The sequence below is a fragment of the Sebastes umbrosus genome, chromosome 21, assembly GCF_015220745.1.
Source record: "Sebastes umbrosus isolate fSebUmb1 chromosome 21, fSebUmb1.pri, whole genome shotgun sequence".
Lineage (NCBI taxonomy): Eukaryota > Metazoa > Chordata > Actinopteri > Perciformes > Sebastidae > Sebastes > Sebastes umbrosus.
In genome coordinates, this window is record NC_051289.1 from 18,557,881 (window position 1) to 18,577,979 (window position 20,099).

The window sequence follows — 20,099 nt, forward strand, 5'->3', positions numbered from 1 at the left end:
ATAATGGGTTTCAGATCGCAGTGGTGCAGTTGTTACATTTTGTCTGAAAGGGCCTTCAGTGAGGGAGAGATGGAGAAAGAAATGGAGAGTACTAACAGAAAGGAATACTCAAGCAGGAGCAAAAAATGAATAGAATAAAAATGGCTGAGTATTAGTGCACGCCCAGAGGGGCAAATTATTCAGTTTTCTTTACTGAGAATTAAAAGTAAAATCAAAAGTAGGCCTATTTAACATAAAAATGCTGTTGCAGTGTACTTATTATTTTGTTATTTTCATTCTTTAAAAGTCTCCAGAATGCAGGAAACAAAGTCTCTGAAACTATTTTTTTTGCATGTATGTGAGTAGGATTTGGTGGCATCTAGTGGCGTGGTTGCAGATTGCAACCAGCTGAGTAATCCTCCGTTCACTCCTCCCTTTCCAAGACGGCGGTAACGTGAGCCGCCGAGTGCAAAACCGTGGTAACGCTGTTCACCTCGCTCAGAGGCCATCCTTACCATAATAACACTACTTTAGGATCAACGGAAGTCAGACGGCGTATGGCGGTACCATTTTTTTACACTCTGCGGCTCACGTTACCGCAGTTCCATAAGCGTGTCGGAGAACTACGGTGGCCATTGGGTAACGTAAAAACATGAAAGGCTCTCTCTTGAGCCAGTGTTTGGTTTGTCTGTTCTGGGCTACTGTAGAAACATGGCGGAGCAACATGGCGGACTCCGTGAAGAAGACATAGACATGAAGGACTCATTCTAGGCTAAGGTGATTATACACTAATGAAAATATAGTTATGAATAATATATTCCATCCTTGCCAATAGATCCCCTGAATTGTTACACAATGTCCCTTTAAAATCTAACTACAATTAAAATTTGATTTGTCCAACTTAAAGTAACCAGGCTTGAGAAGACTTTCCAGACCAGACAGAGAGGCTGCATCAGCTTTTTCTTTAGTGCGACTTCCCCTGTATTCATCAGTCTGATGGATTAGGGTCTTTGGGTCGAGCAGTGTTTCCGAGCGGGTCTGGAGACGGATCAACGGACGGAGTCAGCCAAGAGAATGCCACAGATAGAGAGGTACGCTGCCATTCCCAGGCCTTCTCTCTCAGTGTCGCCGCTTATGTGTTTTTTTCACCACCAGTTTCCCACCGGTTCACGTTCATGTTCTCCTGAACGTCCATTAGTATGCTAATGACAGCGCGAGTGTGTGGGAGAGAGAGAGAGAGGAAGGGACGAAGACTCAACGAGTAAGTGAGGAAGAAAGGCAGAGAGAAAGCTCGTCTTCCTGTGAAATTGCCTTTGTGTGTCCGATGAATGGCTGGATGGGGGGAAGTCTCTTTCAGCCCCGCCGCCACGCTGCGCTGACAAGTGAGCATTCCTGAAGACCTCCTGGTCCCCGCCCCTTCAAAGTGATGCTTTTCTCCTGCATGGACCCATAAGGGACTGCCGTGTGGAGGTGACTCAGGCTCTGGATGAGGAATCACATTGTATTATTAAATCCAGGGGGGGTAGAGAGAGGGCAAGCTTTTGAAATGTGGAATTATTTCCAATAAATACAAAGGATGGAATTGGCTTTCAGTTATGAATAATTCTGCATTATCAGACTCGAGTCTTAATGAGGATTTTTTTCTCTATTATTCAATTTGAGCAGAGGAAAGACTGCTTTTTGTCCTCGGGTTAATCTGTAAAATGCTGAGGGCTTTTCTCTTTGAATTTTTGCCTTTATTGTCATATAGTGCACAGTAGAGGTGATAGGAAATGAAGCTGGAGAGAGAGAGAGAAAGGATGACATGTAACAAATGTCCCCAGCAGGACTTAAACTGGGGACGTTGTGTGATCACATGGACGGTGTCTTAAACCGCTGGGCCATCAGGGCTTGAAATAATAATTCATTTTTAATCTAATCAAATTATTTCCAGCACGTCTGAACCTCATGATGAAAACCTGCCTCTAGCTGACGATGATGGCCGTGGCATTTTACAAGTTTAACCTACTTAGACTGCAATTATCATGGATGAAATCATTTCAAATTTTGCAAACCGCCCCAGTGCGTGCTGAAGGTCACGGTCTGATGAAGCCAACAGAACCACATCATCTGCAAAGAGCCGAACTGGACACTCTCCTCCCTTCTGGCTGCTGCGCCTTGAGATCCTGTACATGAAAATCACGATCAATTATCACTAAGCCCTACCAGCAATGATAAACAATTAACTATTGCTTATAATAGAGACAAATGTTTCAGTCTAATACTAACTAGTCAGCTCTTCATCAGAGTAGCTATTCTATCATGTAATGACTTGCACCGCAGCTGCATTAAGTCACAGGCTTACTGCTTTTCCACCTTAAAATACTTCACTGACGAGACTGTTAAAACACACCCACGCACTGTGTGTATGAGCTAACTGTGGCATGCCAAAACAAGGATACCTGTGTAATCAGCAGTAGTATTGGGTAATCACTTGTGAAATATCTTCATCTTGCACCAACACATTAAGTAGTGTTTGTGTGTCTACCAGCTTGTCCTCCTCTTCCACACACGTCTGATCATTTTCTCTAATGTGCGACCGACCGCTGCTCTGTGTCGTGAACTTCAGATGGCTCTTTATATGCCGTCCTCAGTTTATCCTGTGTATTCCCAAGGTGAAGCCGTTCCATTATAGGCGTGCTCAGATGTCCTTTATGTGCCAGTGTTCAGGAATAGGCCTGTCTGTGTCTCTTAATTGGCCATCTGGGACCGAGGACACGAGGCAGCTGCAGATCTGAGAGCAGGGCGGCGACGCTACTGTCTGTCAGGACCTCTGAGCGAGCGACCTCGCTCTTCGCCCTTGGTACCGACGATGTTACTGTTACAGCGTGTTTTGGGCTTATTCTCTCAGATATTAGCTTTGTAGTACAGGATGTTAAAAACATTTAAAATAGGTTGTGGGAATAAATTTAGCATTCATATTTTTTTTAAAGCAGCTTCACAGTCAAACGGCTGCAACAGGAAGTGATATGTTGGTATCTTCACCGCAGCGAAGTGTGTCTCGCTTCCTGTTGTGCGTGCGGTAGGTGGAAACAGTTTAACATTGAGGAGGCTTCTCAATAACTTCCTGTTACAACAACGTTATCTATCTCTCCGAGCTCACGTGGAATATAGTCTGCCGTCCAGTGAAGAGAGACACACACACACTCTTCTCTCTACTGCTTCCCTCCATTTCTAGAATATCATCTTGGTTTCAGGTTCATGTTACTGAATGGCTCATATCTCTTTCCATCCTTCCTATTTTTGAGAAAGAGCATTCCAGCTTAATACAATGCATGACTCAGTCTTACTGTTTTCCACTGACTCAACTAGCCTGTCCGTTAGTTAGTCACAGGAATACAAACAGGTGCATTTCCTAGTAGGAATGAATGATGTCGATGTCTCGGAAAAGAAGAAAAATGATGCAGCTGATGCATGAGGTGGCTACCAGAATTATAATCTTTAGTGTTTGAAGGACTAGTTCAAAATATTGGGAAATATTTGCTTTCTTTCTGAGAATGCAATGAAAAGTTCAACATTAATCCCATGATGCCTGCTGCTGCTGGAAAGGACGCTAATGAGAGCTGTAAGACTCAACCAAAACAGTCAATCTACAGGCCGTAAAACCAAAACAACGCTATCAGTGGTCAGTAGTTTTAGCATGCAACTCAACTTTCAACAATGCGCTGGTAAGGGAACTTTGGAGGAGTTAGTTGTTATTTCTTTAACTTTGGACAGAGCCAGGCTAGCTGCTTCCAGTCTTTATGCTAATCTAGGCTAACAATATCCTGACTCCAGCTCCGTACTGAACACAGAGACATGAACTATTTTTTTTCTTTTTTAAAGGTGCTCAATACGAAATTCAGAGCACTTCTATTGCCTCCACACAGCTCTCAACATGACAACGGCTGAGCCGGCAGCTCGCAGCTAACGAAGCTAAGTGCTAAGAGCTAAGTGCTGACAGAGCTAACAGTGTTAACCTGGGGGTGAACCGCGTCCGCGCCGACGGCGTTGATCGGGACGGCGTTATCAGCTGTAACTGCCATATGAGAGCAGTGCAGAGCGGCGTCCGCAAGCTAGACTCACATGCACTAAAAGGAACGCACGGCCAGCCCGGCTATGCCAACAAAGCAAGGAGAAGCTCTGATTACAACACACACAGAGTAGGAGAGACTTCATTCTCTGCTCAGGTAGACATTACTCCTCTATATCTATCTCAAATAGTTGTTTGCTGCTCTATTGATGCTCTGGATATTGTATTGAGAACCTTTAACGGAGGCAGTAGGTCAGGCCTGCATCTACTTGGCCTGCCTAGTCTCTTCAGTCTCTATACCAGTGGTTCACGACCTTTTTGAGTCCCCCAGAATAATCAGATTGGTGACCCCATGAAGGCCCCGACCCCCAGGTTGAGAACTACTGCTCTATATACAATGCTGCAGGCAGCAGGAACTTGCATTTTAGTGACTGATTATGTTTAGTTTAGTTGGAATTGAATGAGAACATACAAACATGTACTTCAAGGAAATAAAATATAGAACCTGAGGACAATTTAGTGAAAATCTGAAATGAAAAGTGCAGAAATTATAATGAGAAGCCTAGAAAAGAAGCCTCCGTGGCAGTATGATAATGAGCGGTCAGATTAGATCAGCATGAAAAGATGCAAATAGGTGACTTTGCATACAGCAGAAGACAAGGTTTACTGTGTATATTCAGTTATTCAAATCCACACAGGCTGCTACAAAGCTAGTGTATTTCTTAGAGTGACAGATGAGCCATATGTCAGTGATGATGGCTACATACCACAGCACATCTGGATCTCTGAGGAGACTTTGGCGAGTTCACAGTGACGCAGGTATTATTTTCTGCTGTATTCGGTTTTCTGTTTGCTGCACAGTCATGTGCTTTGCATTTTTCACCTTGTTTATCTCACACCCCAGAAGAGCCGAACATAAATGAATCATTGTGTCGGTGCCCCGTCTGCTGTTAGCCGGCCAAAGTGAGTTATATCCTCCCAAAGCAGCCAGGAGACAGCCTGCCAAATCCAATTGTGGCCGAAACAAATGGCCCAAAAAAAAGGTATGAAAGGCAGTATTTCAACTCGCCGCGCTGTCTCAAAGGGGCAGGAATGTGTCAATAGTTAATGGAGGTCATCTCGGTTGATTTATGTAACATCATTGTTGATCTCAGTCTCATGTTAGTGATTCAGAGCCCCGGACCGCAGACTGTTATGTGTCATGTCTCAGTAGTAATTGGGCGGCGTTCCCAGCGATGATTGTTTATAGAGACAGGAAACACTGTTTCCTCTTAGCTATGATATCAGTGACCCCAAAGAAAAACATTTGACATTTTATGTGATGTTCCTGTCAGCAGAATGATGTTCTTTTTTCTGTATCTTTTGTAAAATGACAAGGAGTTTAAAATGTTTAATAATGATGTCAACTGGAACGATCTTTAACTATATTTAATGAAAATAACAAAATGGCTGAAATTACTAAACATAATGCATTCATAAACTAACTCTGAAACACATATTTCTCCATGTATGCAGATATAAGTCAGGGTGGATCGGGGGGTCTAAAAACACTGGACTTTCGCCTTTCGACCGGTGTTAGTGCCTCGTGTGAGTCACATAACGTCCGTGCTTTAGAAACGCCACTTCCATGATCTTTTCCTAAACCTAACTAATGGCGGGAACACACTACACAAGAATCAAGCGGATTTTGGACCTGATGGTCAGCACAGCCCCCATTTATTAATGGTTCTAAAGATTATCTTTCCAGATGTTCCGGTGGTGTGAGGTATGATAGGAGTGTTTTTTACATCCTCTAATCAACTTGGAAGTCCATCCTGGCCGCACCGATTTCAAATCGTAAATATTAAACATGCTCAATATTTACGATCAGATATCCTGTTGGATTATCCTGAGGTTGGCCGATGACGCAGTCGATAGCCAATTGGGAACCAAGCTGACTGAAGAAGAAAGGACAACCATCGCCACCATGGCGGCCGCGGCCGCAGCTAATGCATGAGCTAATGCATGAACTAATGCATGAGCTAATGCATGAGCTAATGCTAAACGTGAAGCATAAAGTAGTAGTGAGATGGAGCTCCAAAATGGAGAAACAACATGTTTATTTAACGTGTCTCTGTGACTTCATCCATCCATCCTTTGTGAATTTTCAGTACAAAGTAACATCGCTACTTCTTCCGCCATGTTTGTTTACACTAAACTCACGTTTGATCGCCAGAGATTTTGCGAGGTTTCCCTTTTCTTTTTTTTTTGTCAGGACTCTTGTTGTTGATGAATTAATCTGTGAGTGTGAGGGGTTGTTGCAGTTTTGGCCAAATCGTTGCTCTCCACACACTGTAGGAACAAAACTGTTAAATTTAACATAACATGTAGTTATGTGTAGACTCTCACATTTTCAACATCTGTTAAGATCTTTTGGTGTGGTTTTGTTGCCTAAACCTAACTAACTTGATCTTGTCCTAAACCAACCGAGTAGTTTTGTTGCCTAAACCTAACCAAGATGTTTCCTGTGTAGACGGAAATTTATTTTGAAAGGACTCTATGCATGTAACGTGCGGAAGATGTTGCTGGACATTCGTAGGAAAACGCTCGAAAAATAAAGGAATAACTTTTCGTAAGCTCATCATTTGAACCGTTGTATGAGGATACGTTGATTGACTGAACTAACATTAGCTTGCCAATGTATGTTCATGGTTGCTTTCTATAGGATGGCGCTACAGATGTTTCTTAGCAACCGGTTAACACATCACTAAAGATACTTTTGAGGTTTTAATGGTGCACCCAGCCTCCATACTGATATTAACTATTCTGTCACCAAATTCAGTCGTCTCCTTTCCCTCTGCTCCTCTTGACCTCGGTGGTAGACAGACAGCGAGGGGTGTCAGGGGTCGTCATCACCATGACAACAGTCCAGATTCAACCAAGCATCAGTGAGCATTCTCTCCTCCCCTCCTCCTCTCTTTATACCGAATTAAAAAGGGAAGTTCATCTGTCTGCGTCCCTCTCCAGAGCGGCCCTGACAGTGAGCTGGATAATAGCAGAGTGGAGCCTCGCTGGCACACAGCTGTTCAGGAGGAGCGTCTTCGCCCCCGCGGTGAATGCGATTTAGTGAAGATGTCTCCATCCATTAGCTCGTGCCTGAAGTCACTCGGCTGCCCGTGCGCCTCAGGACATTAATGGTTATTAATGAGCGCTCGCTGTCTTTTATTACAATGTCAGCTCGCGGTACTAGTGTGTTTTCTCCCCTGTTCATGTCAGTGTCGCTTCTCGGGGATCTTCTCAACATCCTAAATCAAAGGTGGAACTCCTCCGTCAGCACATAGTATGGAGGTAATAAGCTTAAGAGGCAACTGAACAACGATCGCGTGCAGTGAGTCATGTGCTCCTTACAAGAGCAGTGTGTATTAGTGCTCACAGCTGTGTGTATGATGGAAAAAGTGCATTAGACCAGTAACTATTAGCTCTCTGCTGCTTATTAGCATTCAGAGCTTCCTCCCCGCCTCCTTCATTCAGTCCCTCAACGGCCTCGTCTGACACAAAGATGCCCTTCATGGCCCCGACAGAAGCCACCAGAAAAGAGGGGTCGAGCTCACCTCATGTTGGTCAAAAGCCTGACTTTTCCCACTGAGATCAACTGAAACTGAGCTCTCTTTTCCTTTAATGCTTCTGAATTCAGATCCATAGAGAAGGATGTAGCAGATGATGGAATATGGAGTTTTATCCTGGTCCTGTTTTGTCCAAGTAGCTGGTAAACTTAAATGGATAATATGTGCATCCAACTCAGTCCTAAATCATTGTTCATATTTAAAAAAAACCCAAAAAAAAACAGTTTCTATGTTTATCTCACTAAACTACGGAGGCCGGGAAGGGGAAAAAAAAAATTACTTTTGCAGTTTTTTACAAAAGTTAGGCCAGTAAAATTTTAGGTCAATGTACTTTCGGATCAGTTCGGCACCATGGAAACAACCACAACAATGAAGTGCACCCACCCGTGGGAGAGGTTCATAGAATTGTATTTTGAGATTGGCCTCAAATATAAAGACAAGACAAATGAGTCAAGAATTAGCTAGCTAGCTCGCAAAACGTTTCCATTTAGGGACCCTATGACAGCTACAGTGGCTTGGAAAATGGCAATATGTCGCACCGAATTTGATGAATTTACTGTTTATCAGACCACAAATGCAACAAAAATTAGCTATCTAGCGCTGCCACTTCTTCAGTTAGCGTCTGTAGCAACTCCAAATCAGCCAGTGTAAAGCCCAGCACCGGGGGTCACAGCGGGCTGGTGGCCAGCGGGCAAGCTGGTTCTGACCTTTCTGTTGTTGCCATTTCAAGTTGCTAAAGCCGCTAACTGAAGTTTTGTCTCCGGAGCTGTTGACCATTCACGTCCCGGCAAAGTAGTCTCCTAGCATCAAAGAGTAAGGTGAAGGGACCGTGGGTTGCGCTATAGCTAGCTAATACTTGTCTCATTTGCGGTCTGATAAACAGTAAATTCATAAAATTCAGGGCCTCATATCACTATTTCTCAAGCTACTGTATCATAGGGACCCTAAATGAAAACGTTTTGCAAGATCTCGCAAAAGAGTACACTTTTGATTTTTTCCCCCTGCATGTCCCTTCTGGGCCTCCATACAAAACACATTTTGCATAGTTCCTGGTAATAAAAAAGAAGAAAAAGACAATAGAATTTTTTTTTTTTAGATGACACATTGGACAAATCTCCTTTACCATCCAGCTTTATACACTAAGTGGTAAAATGGGAACATAAAAAGATATTCTTAGATAGATATTTGATATTTTTAGATGGTCACTAGACAAGAAAGACTTACCAACGTCTTTTACCGCCTGCTCTTTTGTATTGCAAGGGGGGGAAATCACATCACATACCTGTCAGGTCAGTTTTAGAGCTTCAGACATGCAAAGCTTCCTAAAGTTTAGCTATATACATTTCTTTAATATGTTGATATGATATTGATACTCCTCGTCGGTGTCAATTTCAATCATCTATTATTTACGACCTCCCCTCACTGCTACTTTTAATAGAACTTACTGAGGCCAAACTCTGTCACCAGAACATTAGGAGCAGTCACGGCACAGTTTCTAAGGGACAAAGAATCACTTACCTATATATTATTGATGAGCGCTGGCAGTCTCAGTGGGTGTTGCTCACTGCAGCTTTCCTCAGACATGTGAGCAGTCTTGTGGTGAATTGCTCACACATTGCAGGGCTCTATCAATGTTTCCCCTCTTCAAAGGTCTGACATTTTATTCTGCGGTGATAATTAATCAATTGGGACGCATACACAGGGGTAATTTATAACCCGCCGCAACCAATCATTAGTATGTAAAACAAGCTCAACTGCTCTTTGGATCACCTTCATTTGGTAATTACAGGAACAAAAACAAGACCCGTTTCTGGTCCCGTCTTCCTGCTTGACCTATACCTGACAAAGGCAAATAAAGGCTGTCCGGATAGTAAAATGCAAATGGCACAGGGAGAGTCTGAGTCTTTGTGTGGAGGCAGACAGCTCTGTCTTTGGCAGCCATGTTTTATTTGTCTCAGTTGTGTGTGTTGCCATAAGAGCTGCGAGGGAAAGTGTGCTGATTAGGATGCTGTGTGTGTGTGATTAGAAAGGAGGGGTAGTAGTTCAGCTCAGCAGCTAATTAGACCCTGGAGGACCACAGGGGGTGCAAGGGGCTGCAAGTGGAGGCCTGATCACACACACAGAAACACTCACATTTGCTTTTGCATGAGGTGTGTTTAAAGAGCAGCAGCACATCAGTTTTTAGGATATGAAGTGTTTTTCTCCATTTTGCAAAATTAGCAGCCCGTTTGCACGAAAAGATGTATGAATGCCACAATGATGCATTTAGCGTGCAACAAGCACACCTTTCTTGATTTCCGTGTGTCATTTGTACGCTATGTATCCTCTACTTACTGCAATATAAATGCATCTGCGTGTAGATACTACGGTAAGAGTTAGTGACGTAGTATAAAAAGTGAGAAAGACAACTTATAGTGGGCGGATGAGGAGGTGAATGGGTCCAACAAACACAGGACTAGCAGACCCGTGTTCAAGACCGCTGTTGTTACGTTACATTAGTGATGTTTGTCACGTAACTATTGTCATGTGTTTTTTAGTGTTACTTTGTTTCAAGATGTATTTGACTTAGTTTATGTACTTATTTTAACCCCCTTTGGGGAGCATGGATGTATAAAGAGAAGTGGATACAGCGTTTGAGGCTCCCGTTCATTCCTCAGTGGCGCATGAAGCCAAAATGGCTCGACTGCCGAGTGATAAAGTACCCAGATCATCTGGTGATCTTCCGCATCCATTGGGCCCATAGAGCAGGTGCAGTAGCGTTTCCTTTAACTCCGCCTCCAAGCCCTCAGTCCAGTCTCAGTCTGGGTCTCATTCCCATTTCACATGAACGGAGGAAGGGAAATAACTCTGGATTCAGCTGTTAGTGCATTTTACAACTTTTAGGACCTAATGATTTAAATAAGGGCTATTCAAGTGTTCATACTGGGAAGTTGAAGTCTATGGAAAAAAGTATTTTTGGGTCCAATGGCATCATGTGACGGACACGGAAGTTGTAGTACCGCTGTTTGGCCACTATGAAAATTTGCTTCACAGCCTGACGCACTTCCTGGGGGCTTGATTAGAATATACCATCCACAGCTTGACATTTAATAAACCCTACTAGCCTGTCAATAGCATGGTTACTAATGTTATAAGGGTCAGTGGCAGTTTAAGATACTTGTTACTGAATCATTCCCAAAATGATCATTTCCTAAAATCCATCAATAATCCACTGTGGAGAAAGTGGATCTGGGATAAGTCACACATGAATGTATTGACAGCTTCTTGAGCCTCAGGTCGGCTAACTGTTATTTGCAGTGTGTCTCTGTGCTGACGTAACAGCCTTCTGAGTGCACGCCCATCACCATTAACATGTGCTTTTAGTGCACGCATTAGGAACCACATGGCCAGAACCGAAGACACTCCTTTGGTTACTATTCATCTCTATAGCCAGCCACTCTGGTGAAGGGGTTAATGGTAGCACTTAAACACATTTAGGAATGCTAAACTCCTCGCAACTCAGGGGCATTAGCTGAAGGGGAAAGCCAGTTGAGTGAGACTAATGCTTGTCATCACTCATAGCTGTGCACTAATGGACCTGAAGCTACAATACAGACCCTAAATGCAATCTGCAGTTGTTTTATCATCCCTATCAGTGCGTTAGATGTAGTCCATTTGGTTGATTTTTCAACCAAAGACAGATGACTGTATTGCATGATGATTACTGCTATGTTTGAACAGAAAGGAAACACACAATACCACCAACACCCATCTGTCTCATCTGAGGAAAATAACTGCAATTGTTCTGACAAATATTGCGATTGTGATTTCAATTTCAATTATTTTCTGTGAAGGCCTGTTTGTATTTGTAGTCTACATTACAACATGAGGAGTTTTCACCAAGCATCAGCACAAACTTAACTTGTGTCTGCATAAAATAATGTAGTTGTTTGCTGTTGAGGTCCTCCCAGGCCAGAGAAAAGTTAACTTCCACATATACTTACCTAGTTTTCTATTTAAAAAATGGACCAATTAAGCCGTCATGTATCAGGATGTTACAGTGGAATACATCAGAGTCACGTGACTAAAGACTGACGTGACAAAATAAGTCAACGTTATACTTTTAGTTTCACACCGGACACAAACACCGGCCTTCTGGTTGAAAGTCCTATGTTTATTTGACCCCTCCACCTGTACTCTATACCTGTAGAAACATTCAGCACTACTAGTTGTAAGCTGTTTGTATTTGACAACAGATCAGTCAATGGCTTAATTTTTCCAAAAGCTCTCTTAGAGTCCCTCTGAAATTGAATGTTTTGTCTGCTACAGTACACATATCTGCTCTGTAAATCACTTGTCCTGTGTTCTCCTTTGAGAAAAACAACAACCGTCCACCTCGTGACTTCATTGAAACACAAATAAAAACTCATTAAATCCCATTCATCCGATGACAAACTCCAGTCTTATACATTGAACTGAGTGTTGCTGCATAACGGCAGAGGGCTGTGCCTCAGCTGCAGGAGAAAGGCAAACATCACAGCGATCATCCATCACCGCTATCAAGGTCTCTATTTACATGCTAATTTCAGACTGGGAACGCATGCCAGTCGCACAATAAGGGCAAATTAGTCAGCAGGAAGCTTGTTTTCTCTGAGTTACATCCAGCGAGAGAGCTATACGCTGAGGAGAACGTATAGTTCTCTATGTCTGTCTCGGTGTCCCAACCCCCTCCTCTCTTTGTAATTGCTTTAAGCTAAATTTCATTTGGGATAATCAGCAGAAAGATGAGCCGGGCCTGTCTGAGCTGAAGCCAGCTGAAACACAGCTTACCATACCATACATATTTTTTTTTCTTGGATACTTTGGCGGTCCAGTCTCGATAATAATTTGAGTTTCACTTCTTGATTCTGTTATCAAGCAGACCACACACAGAGCAGCAGGCCCATTCTGCAAGGATGAGTCAGTAGTCTTCCTTTGAACATTTGCGAATGTCTCGCTTGATTACACCGCGTGTGTGTGTTTGTGTGATTTTCATCTTTTTAAGGCCCACTCGCTTCCCTTTGTCTGATCGCCACAGCGCTGCCGCACACAGTATTATATACACTGGTGTAATCGTGCACACATTTCAGCACACACACACACACACAGACTGTTTTTTAAAGCAGGCAGGCAAACGTGAATGCACTGTAATAAAGTTGGCAAATGTGTTAGCAAACAGTTGCTTTGCATTAACAACATAAGTATTCATTTGGAGTTGTATTTGTGTACTCTCTTTTAGCTCTGTTTTTGGTCACCACCAACTCCTGACGGAAATATCCGTCTCTTTAAGCTGCTATGTGCTCCACTGTGTTCGCCAGCTAGTTGCAAACTGTGTCTGTCTGCTGTTTGCTGCTGAGCAGGTAGTGTTCACAGTGAGCCGATAACACCTGCATTAAAGTTGCAGGGAACTTCAGATTCAGGTGATAAGTCTTTGCCACTACGAGTGGCTTTAAAATATACTGTTATATAGTCTAAAAATGTGAAGAAATAATGACTGGTGCAGATCCCCCTAGCCAAAATCAGTGTCTTGAAATTGCATTTTTTGTCTATCTATCTAAGTCCAAAACTCCAAAAGGACCCGCTCCCTATGTAGATATAAATGGTTCATTCTAAGGTAATGAAAACACAGCGATTCTTATTATCAGGTGATTAAACACTAAAGAAAACATTCTTATTAATATTCCATTCCATTTCTGCCAATAGATCCCCCTCTATGCTACACACTGGCCCTTTAAACACAAGCTGATACTATTCAATATGGCCTGTAAATCATGAACGGCGTGTTGGCGTTGTCTCTCAGACTCAACACTTCAAATCATTTTCATCAGTGGCGTATGTAGGAATCTAAAAACAAAGCTCTTCCCTGACTCGTCTCCTCCTCCTGACCCTCGCCCTGCAGGAGCACGTGCGCGGCACAGCGTGGCAGATGGCTATCACTCCCGACCGGTTATCCTCCGCTTTTCTATTTCTGGCATCCTTTTACGCGGACGTTCTATTGTCTAGGCTGTCATGATGAAGCGTTCAGCATCCTTCTTAATCCACCTGGTTTTTCCTCTGCGGTGATTTCCAGCTGTTGCCAACGGGGCCGCATTAAAGATGGATTTCATTTCATTTTAGCACGGAAACATGTGGTCTTGTAACGCAGCTGTGGACATTTGTGATTCATTTCCCAAAGAACAAAGGAGGGGAGAGGTGTTTGTTTCTTTTAGGGCATCAGAAACGGTTCAGAACTACAGTTTCAAGTGTTAGGGGTCAAGTGCATTATATCACAGTTGTCATGGCATGTTTCCATCTTGCCGTGATAAAATATAACAATAAAGAATCAGTAAGAACAAATCTGCCAGCCTCGCCTTCATTTACACACAACCTGACCTTCCTGCACAGCCGCCACTTCCAGCCCTTCCTTCCTGCGCATTACATGCTCCGGCACACAATCACTGGAGGTGTGAACGCACAAAATCTCATGCAATGATGACGTTCCCTCTACCACACACTTACAGCCCTATGTAGCTCCTTTTGAGGCCATGCCCTGTGTGTGTGTGTGTGTGTGTGTCCAAGTGAATATTGGTGTTCAGTAGAACACACTGGAGCCATGCAGCGAGGCCCAGATGATGTGTGTGGCAGCCAGCCGAGGCGAGCGTTGGACTGGAGAGAGTTGGCCTTCACTCGTAATGATGCAGCTGCTCTCTCTCCTTCGTCTCTGCATGTCTCTCCCCTCACCCTGTCTCTGGTCCTTTCCCTGTAACTGTGTGCGTTTTTCCAAAAAGAAGCGTAACCTGTTCTTCCTGCTGCTGTGTGAGCCATAATGGTAAAAAGACACGTGTCTCTTAAAGGCCCTAAAGTATTAGATAGGTCGCTTACTGTGGTGTAGTTCACACTAATTATCAGTAATAATATGCTTTACTTACAGGCGCTCTGTGTAGCTTTTTTTTTTTTAAGACAAATATGTAATTAACATAAATCATTTAACAAATAGTGGAATCATCATCTTAATCACCTGTTTGCATTATCAATACTCAGGCTGTTCTCATACACCGTTCATGGTAATTTGTATGTAATCTACGTAATCGTAATCCCGTGTGAAACCAGAAGTCAACATTCTGTAGTTATTTTAACCCGGATGTTGACTAATTTGTCACGTAACTTCCATACTTAAGTAACGCCACTTCCGTAGTTGTTCTAACCTAAACGTTGACTTATGTGTCACGTAACTTCCGTACTTCTGTAACAACAATTTCATAATTATTTCAACCCAGATATTGACTTATTTGTCACATATTTTGGTACTTAAGTAACGCCGCTTCCGCAGTTATTCTAACCTAAACGTTGACTTATTTGTCAAGTAACTTCCATACTTCTGTAACGAGTTATTTTAACCCAGTTGTTGACATACTTGTCACGTTACTTCTGTACTTAAATAACTCCACTTTTGTAGTTATTCTAACCCAAACCACGATCTTTTCCTAAACCTAAAAGTAAGTTTTGTTTTGCAGAAATTGACGTGTATTGCTGGACATTCGTAGGAGAACGCAGGAATAACTTTACGCAAGGTATCATGCGAAACGTTGTGTGAGGATATGTTGCAATGCGTTAATGACAAGAACAGCAAAGAAGTACCGCAACTTCAACCCTTTGTGTTGCACCAGCGAGGAACTCAATTAGAACATTGCTACATGTCACCCCACCCCACCAAAGCTTTGTTTGTTTATTGTAAGTGATTATTCATATATGTCACCCGTCTGCCATCGTCAGAATCTGTTGATGCAGATTTCCTGACCAATCTGACCTTGTTGCACCGGTATAACAGGCTGCTAAGTTAATGTACAATAGCTGATACGTAATGCTGTAACGATGTTAAAATGCTTCACACGGCACCTTTTAATGAAGATTCAGTGAGTCATCTGTTCCATCCAATTAACCGTAACGCCTCTCTTTCCTTCTCATTCTCCTCTCTCTGTGACGAGATTAAGGAATTCACATTTGTTTTCCAGTAGGCGATCATGAGCAGAACGTGCAGGCAAATTATTAAACATTCATGAGAAAACTGTTCCCCTGCCGCTGAGTGCGTGTTTCTGCCTCACTATTTGGTGACAATACACAGCTATGTCAACCGCTTATACTTGGAATTGTTTGAAGAGTTTTAGGCCTCAGGTCTGTGAGACAGCAGGATGGCATTTCAGTCTGCGAGGTTAGCTGATTCTCTCTGACAGGACATCAGCAGTCTGCCCATCGACGGCTGTCGGAGGCAAGCAGGCTGCCACCATGCCCTGCTGCTGAGGGAGGCACTTCCTCTAATCTTAGAAAGCAGAGAGAGATGCATATGAACTGTGGTCCGGTACCACCTGTTCTGCAAAATGTCCGTTGTGTTCTTCATGCTATACGAGATGCATCTTGTTGTTTTGCTTCTTCTCTACTTCAAAAAAGCACAATATTCCTGCTTCGATAAGGAGTTCTATAGTGACCTTTTTCTGGCATCTATAGCACCAAACTTTATGTTTTAATAAATCCATTTGCAACCTATAATTGTGCTGTAATACTTGCATGATATGTACAGGATTGCTGTTATCTCTCTCTGTCTTTAAACTCTCTAGGTTAGATATGTCCTGTACATGAATTATTGATGTTGAGGGACTGAGCTGCTGAGCTGGAGTTTTTTTTCTGCTCCATTACTGCTCTCCCACCGGGCCGGGAGCTTTACCTGTCAGTGAAGCTCCACTTTGCCCTCGCTATTACAGAGTTACTGTAGCTATTTCACTAACCCCGGCCCCAGGTGTCTTACAGTACATCTTTTAAAACTGGTCTAAAATAACACAAGCCTTCCTATCATTGTAGTCAATGTTACTCGTGCATTTTATGCCCGTTGTTGGAAAATCAAGACGTTTAGTCATTTTAGTTGCCACCAACATCTGCTACCAGACTCTGTTGACCATCCGGCAAGCATTTTGGTTGAAGTATACTGACGGGTTAACCCAGCCACCCTCAAGGAAACTAATTTTGGCGACTCGTATCCAGAATCTCATTCTTTTGATCACTCCCCAAAGCTCATGCCCATTGATGATGGTTGGAACATAGATCGACCATGTAAGAAGTGGACGTAGTCACCGTGACGTCACCCATTGGTTTGTTTGCTGTTTTGAAGCCTTGAGTTCGGCATTTTGGCCGTCGCCATCTTGGTTTTTTGCAACCTGAAGTGACACAAGAGGGTGAAGTACAACCGAACACTGAATAAGACATTTTTAGGCGACCAAAATATTACAATTAACTTTCATGAACTGAAAACACACTGTGAAAGGGTTAAAGCTCTAATGCCAGAATCAGACTACACAATATTTCGTCCGAAGACATCATTCTGCATAATAAGTAGCCATGTGCTTCTGTTTCTCACGGCCATGACGGAACACGTCGTGGAAAGCAAAAAAAATAAATAAAACGAATAAATCAAGTGAGAAGTAGGCTCATTTTCTCATAGACTTGTATACAATCAGACCTCTTTTTGCAACCAGAGGAGTCGCCCCCTGCTGGCTATTAGAAAGAATGCAGGTTTAAGGCACCTCAGCATTGGCCCACTGAAATCAACAAGTAAATTGAGATCTTTGTCTTCCTTTTTCACCAGGATAGTCCAGTATGTGGTGGTCCACATTACTGCTGACGCTGCAGCAATCCCCCTGTGGCTCCTGTGTTCCATCTTACGGCCAATTGTTAACCAGACTTGGGGGAGCAACTCACTCCCAAAGTACAATGGCATCAAACTTGGAGGTCTTTACTCTCATCCTATAGTTGTAATGACATAGAGTCAGTGAACTTCTTTCTCCTGCCTCCGAACATACAACACCCTGTATTTTTTGTCTTTTTGGAACATCAGTTTGTCTCAAACATTTGTCTTCTGTGTGTTTGTGTAGGGTTATGAGAGCAACACTTAACACTCATCCACTGTCTCCCTTTCAAAGTATTTTCCACATCAATTGTTAGATTGACAGATGCTCACTTTCACTTTTTCATGTTTTCCTCTCCTCGTTTTATGATCACTCTACTCATTTTTTACCCATGTCTCTCTGTTTATGCTCCTCTTATTCCCCCCTTTTTGTGTTACTCTCATCCCTCTGTCCTCTACTTCTCCTCTCTACTACATGTTTAGTCCAATGTCATTTCATCTCCCAACTGTTGGTTTACTGCAGTAGCTGCTATCTCATGCTCAGGTGCATCCGTAACACTATTGGACACAATGCATCCTCTCACTGTCTGAGCAAGGCCGTGGCTGAGTAGCTCTGATGACTCAACAGACTGACCTGCTTAAGCCAGCCTCGACCTTTCAGGGCGCCGTACGTGAGAAGGAGGAAGGTCATTGTTGATCTGAAGAGGAGATGATTTTTTTTATCTCTGTAGAGGTCATGTACTGCATTAATAGCCTTGCATTGGCTTTAGTGTTGTATAGCTTCATGGACCTTTCTAGAAACTTGTATGTATTTTGGCCAAATCATGAAGAGAATCACTGTGGGAGAATGAAATCTGCCTTTAGGCATTTAAGCAGCCAGCCAAGCTATTGTTCCGTAAAGACATTAGGCTCAATATGAGTGCCAAAAATATCAGTCAAGAGCATTTAGCATTTACCCAGAAGGGCCTTACCCAGGACAATGCATCTTTTCCAGTATCTGTTTGTGTGTGCTGCTGCCAAAAAGAATGGGACGGGGGTGCACTGTCGTTGCTTGGCTTTGTGTGTCTGCAGGGGTTGGGTGGCGGATGGCGGGTGTGGGCTCCCACGGTGCTCCTCAGAACTGGGTCAGAGGGATTAATTTCCTGGCCTGGTCGATTCAAGCTAATGGCAGATTAGCATGGGAAGTTTCACTTCCAAAACAGCCCCTTCCACCAACAACACCTCAGAGCCAGGACTGGGAGTGAAGCGGCATGCTGCTTTTTCACACTCCGGGGGCTCGAGGAATGTGTAGAGTGATGCCCCCTATATGCTTTCTGTCTGACTCCTTGCTGACCATGTGTGACCATCGCAATTTGAGGTTATTGTGTGCAGCAGCACAAGAATATTTACATGTAACATTGCTCAAAAATAAATCCTTTGACAGTCTGACACGGCTGAGAGGTTTAGCCAACCAATATTTTGGTTTGGAAAATGAAAAAAGATTGCTATAGTTGCAGACCTAATCCTGAAGAACTGACAATGAATGGGTGAAATCCAGCTAATGATGTATTTTATATGCCATTCCCTGGCTCCCCGTCTGTCTCCTTCCAGTCAACTGTCCAGTAAAAAGGAATAATAGTAAAAGACATCATGTTTCTGTCTGCCTCTATTCACATTACTGTCCAAACCTCTTCTTGTGTTTGGGTGTTGCTGGCACCAGTGGACCCTTTAATGTGCTGGAAGTGATTTTAATTAGGTTTCGTACAGTGTCTACTACAGGCTCTTTATCTCCTCTCCTCTCCATCTCTTCTGCACCTGCTGCGCTCGTCTTTTCATCAACCTGCCGTCGGGCCTCCGGTCTGTCTCTCCGAGCTGTGCAGTCTCACCGTACACCACACAGTTATGATGACTGCAACATCTTGCATGCCAGCCAATGTTAAAGCCCTTCTAAATTGCATTCAGGGATCCAGATTTCGTCCGTGCACGATTTAGTATTCTAGCTATTGTTTTCTGGTTCTGTATTTTGATTGTGGAAATGGGTTTGAATGTTATTAATCTGCTAATTTTAGCAGGGTTGCAGCGATATAATAAGGAGTCTCTACATATATGTTGTGTCTTTTTGCAAGAACCCTCCTTTGTCATAAGGTTCCCATGACTCAGAAGGAGAAAGCCCAGAAAGTTTGGGAATTCTTAAGTCAGCTATTCTGGGAGTTGCCACATTTCGCAGCTCGGCATTGTTTCTTCAGGGCATGTTTTCATACTCCAGAGGATATTATGTCTGCTAGTGTAGCTGAGGCTGACCACATTACTTCTCTCTCTCTCTTCCTCTCTTGTTTCCAACCTCCTCTGTCATCTCAACATTGACTTTGTCAAAACTGTCAAAACAATAAAATGCTGCAGCAAAACAGAAAAGCTCACACATGGCTCATCCCCAACTGTCTCTCCTCTCTTTTATAAGGTATTGGAAAGAACGTCATCTGCGACCGGACAGCAACGCCTCTGGATGCCTTCCGAATGATGTCAGCAGCCCAGTACTACCCCAAATTGCTGAGCATTATGGGGAATGTGTTACGTTTCTTGCCGGCCTTCGTTCGAATGAAGGAGCTGTTAGAGGAGGGGTACATCGGGGAGCTTCTGGTCTGTGAGGCCCAGGTATGACCATTGCTTTCTTGCCATTTATAATAATGATTGCTCAAAGTCACTTTAGCAGCGTGGGTACTTTCTGACACAAGATTTGACCTCACATACCACCCCAACTGTTTTATAGTTTTGTTCTTTCTTGTCCTGATCACATCAGCTGAAAACAAGACCTAATACG

At 43.2% G+C, this 20,099-nt stretch overlaps 1 protein-coding gene across 1 annotated transcript in view; it reads left to right on the forward strand.

The window, feature by feature from the left end:
* The window catches only part of si:ch211-276f18.2 (glucose-fructose oxidoreductase domain-containing protein 1), a 36,210-nt gene that overhangs the window by 11,891 nt on the left and 4,220 nt on the right, over positions 1-20,099 (forward strand). Inside the window, exon 2 of the mRNA XM_037756812.1 lies at positions 19,740-19,933. Within this exon, the coding sequence (XP_037612740.1) occupies positions 19,740-19,933 (194 nt within the window). The remainder of the gene's footprint in view (positions 1-19,739; positions 19,934-20,099) is intronic.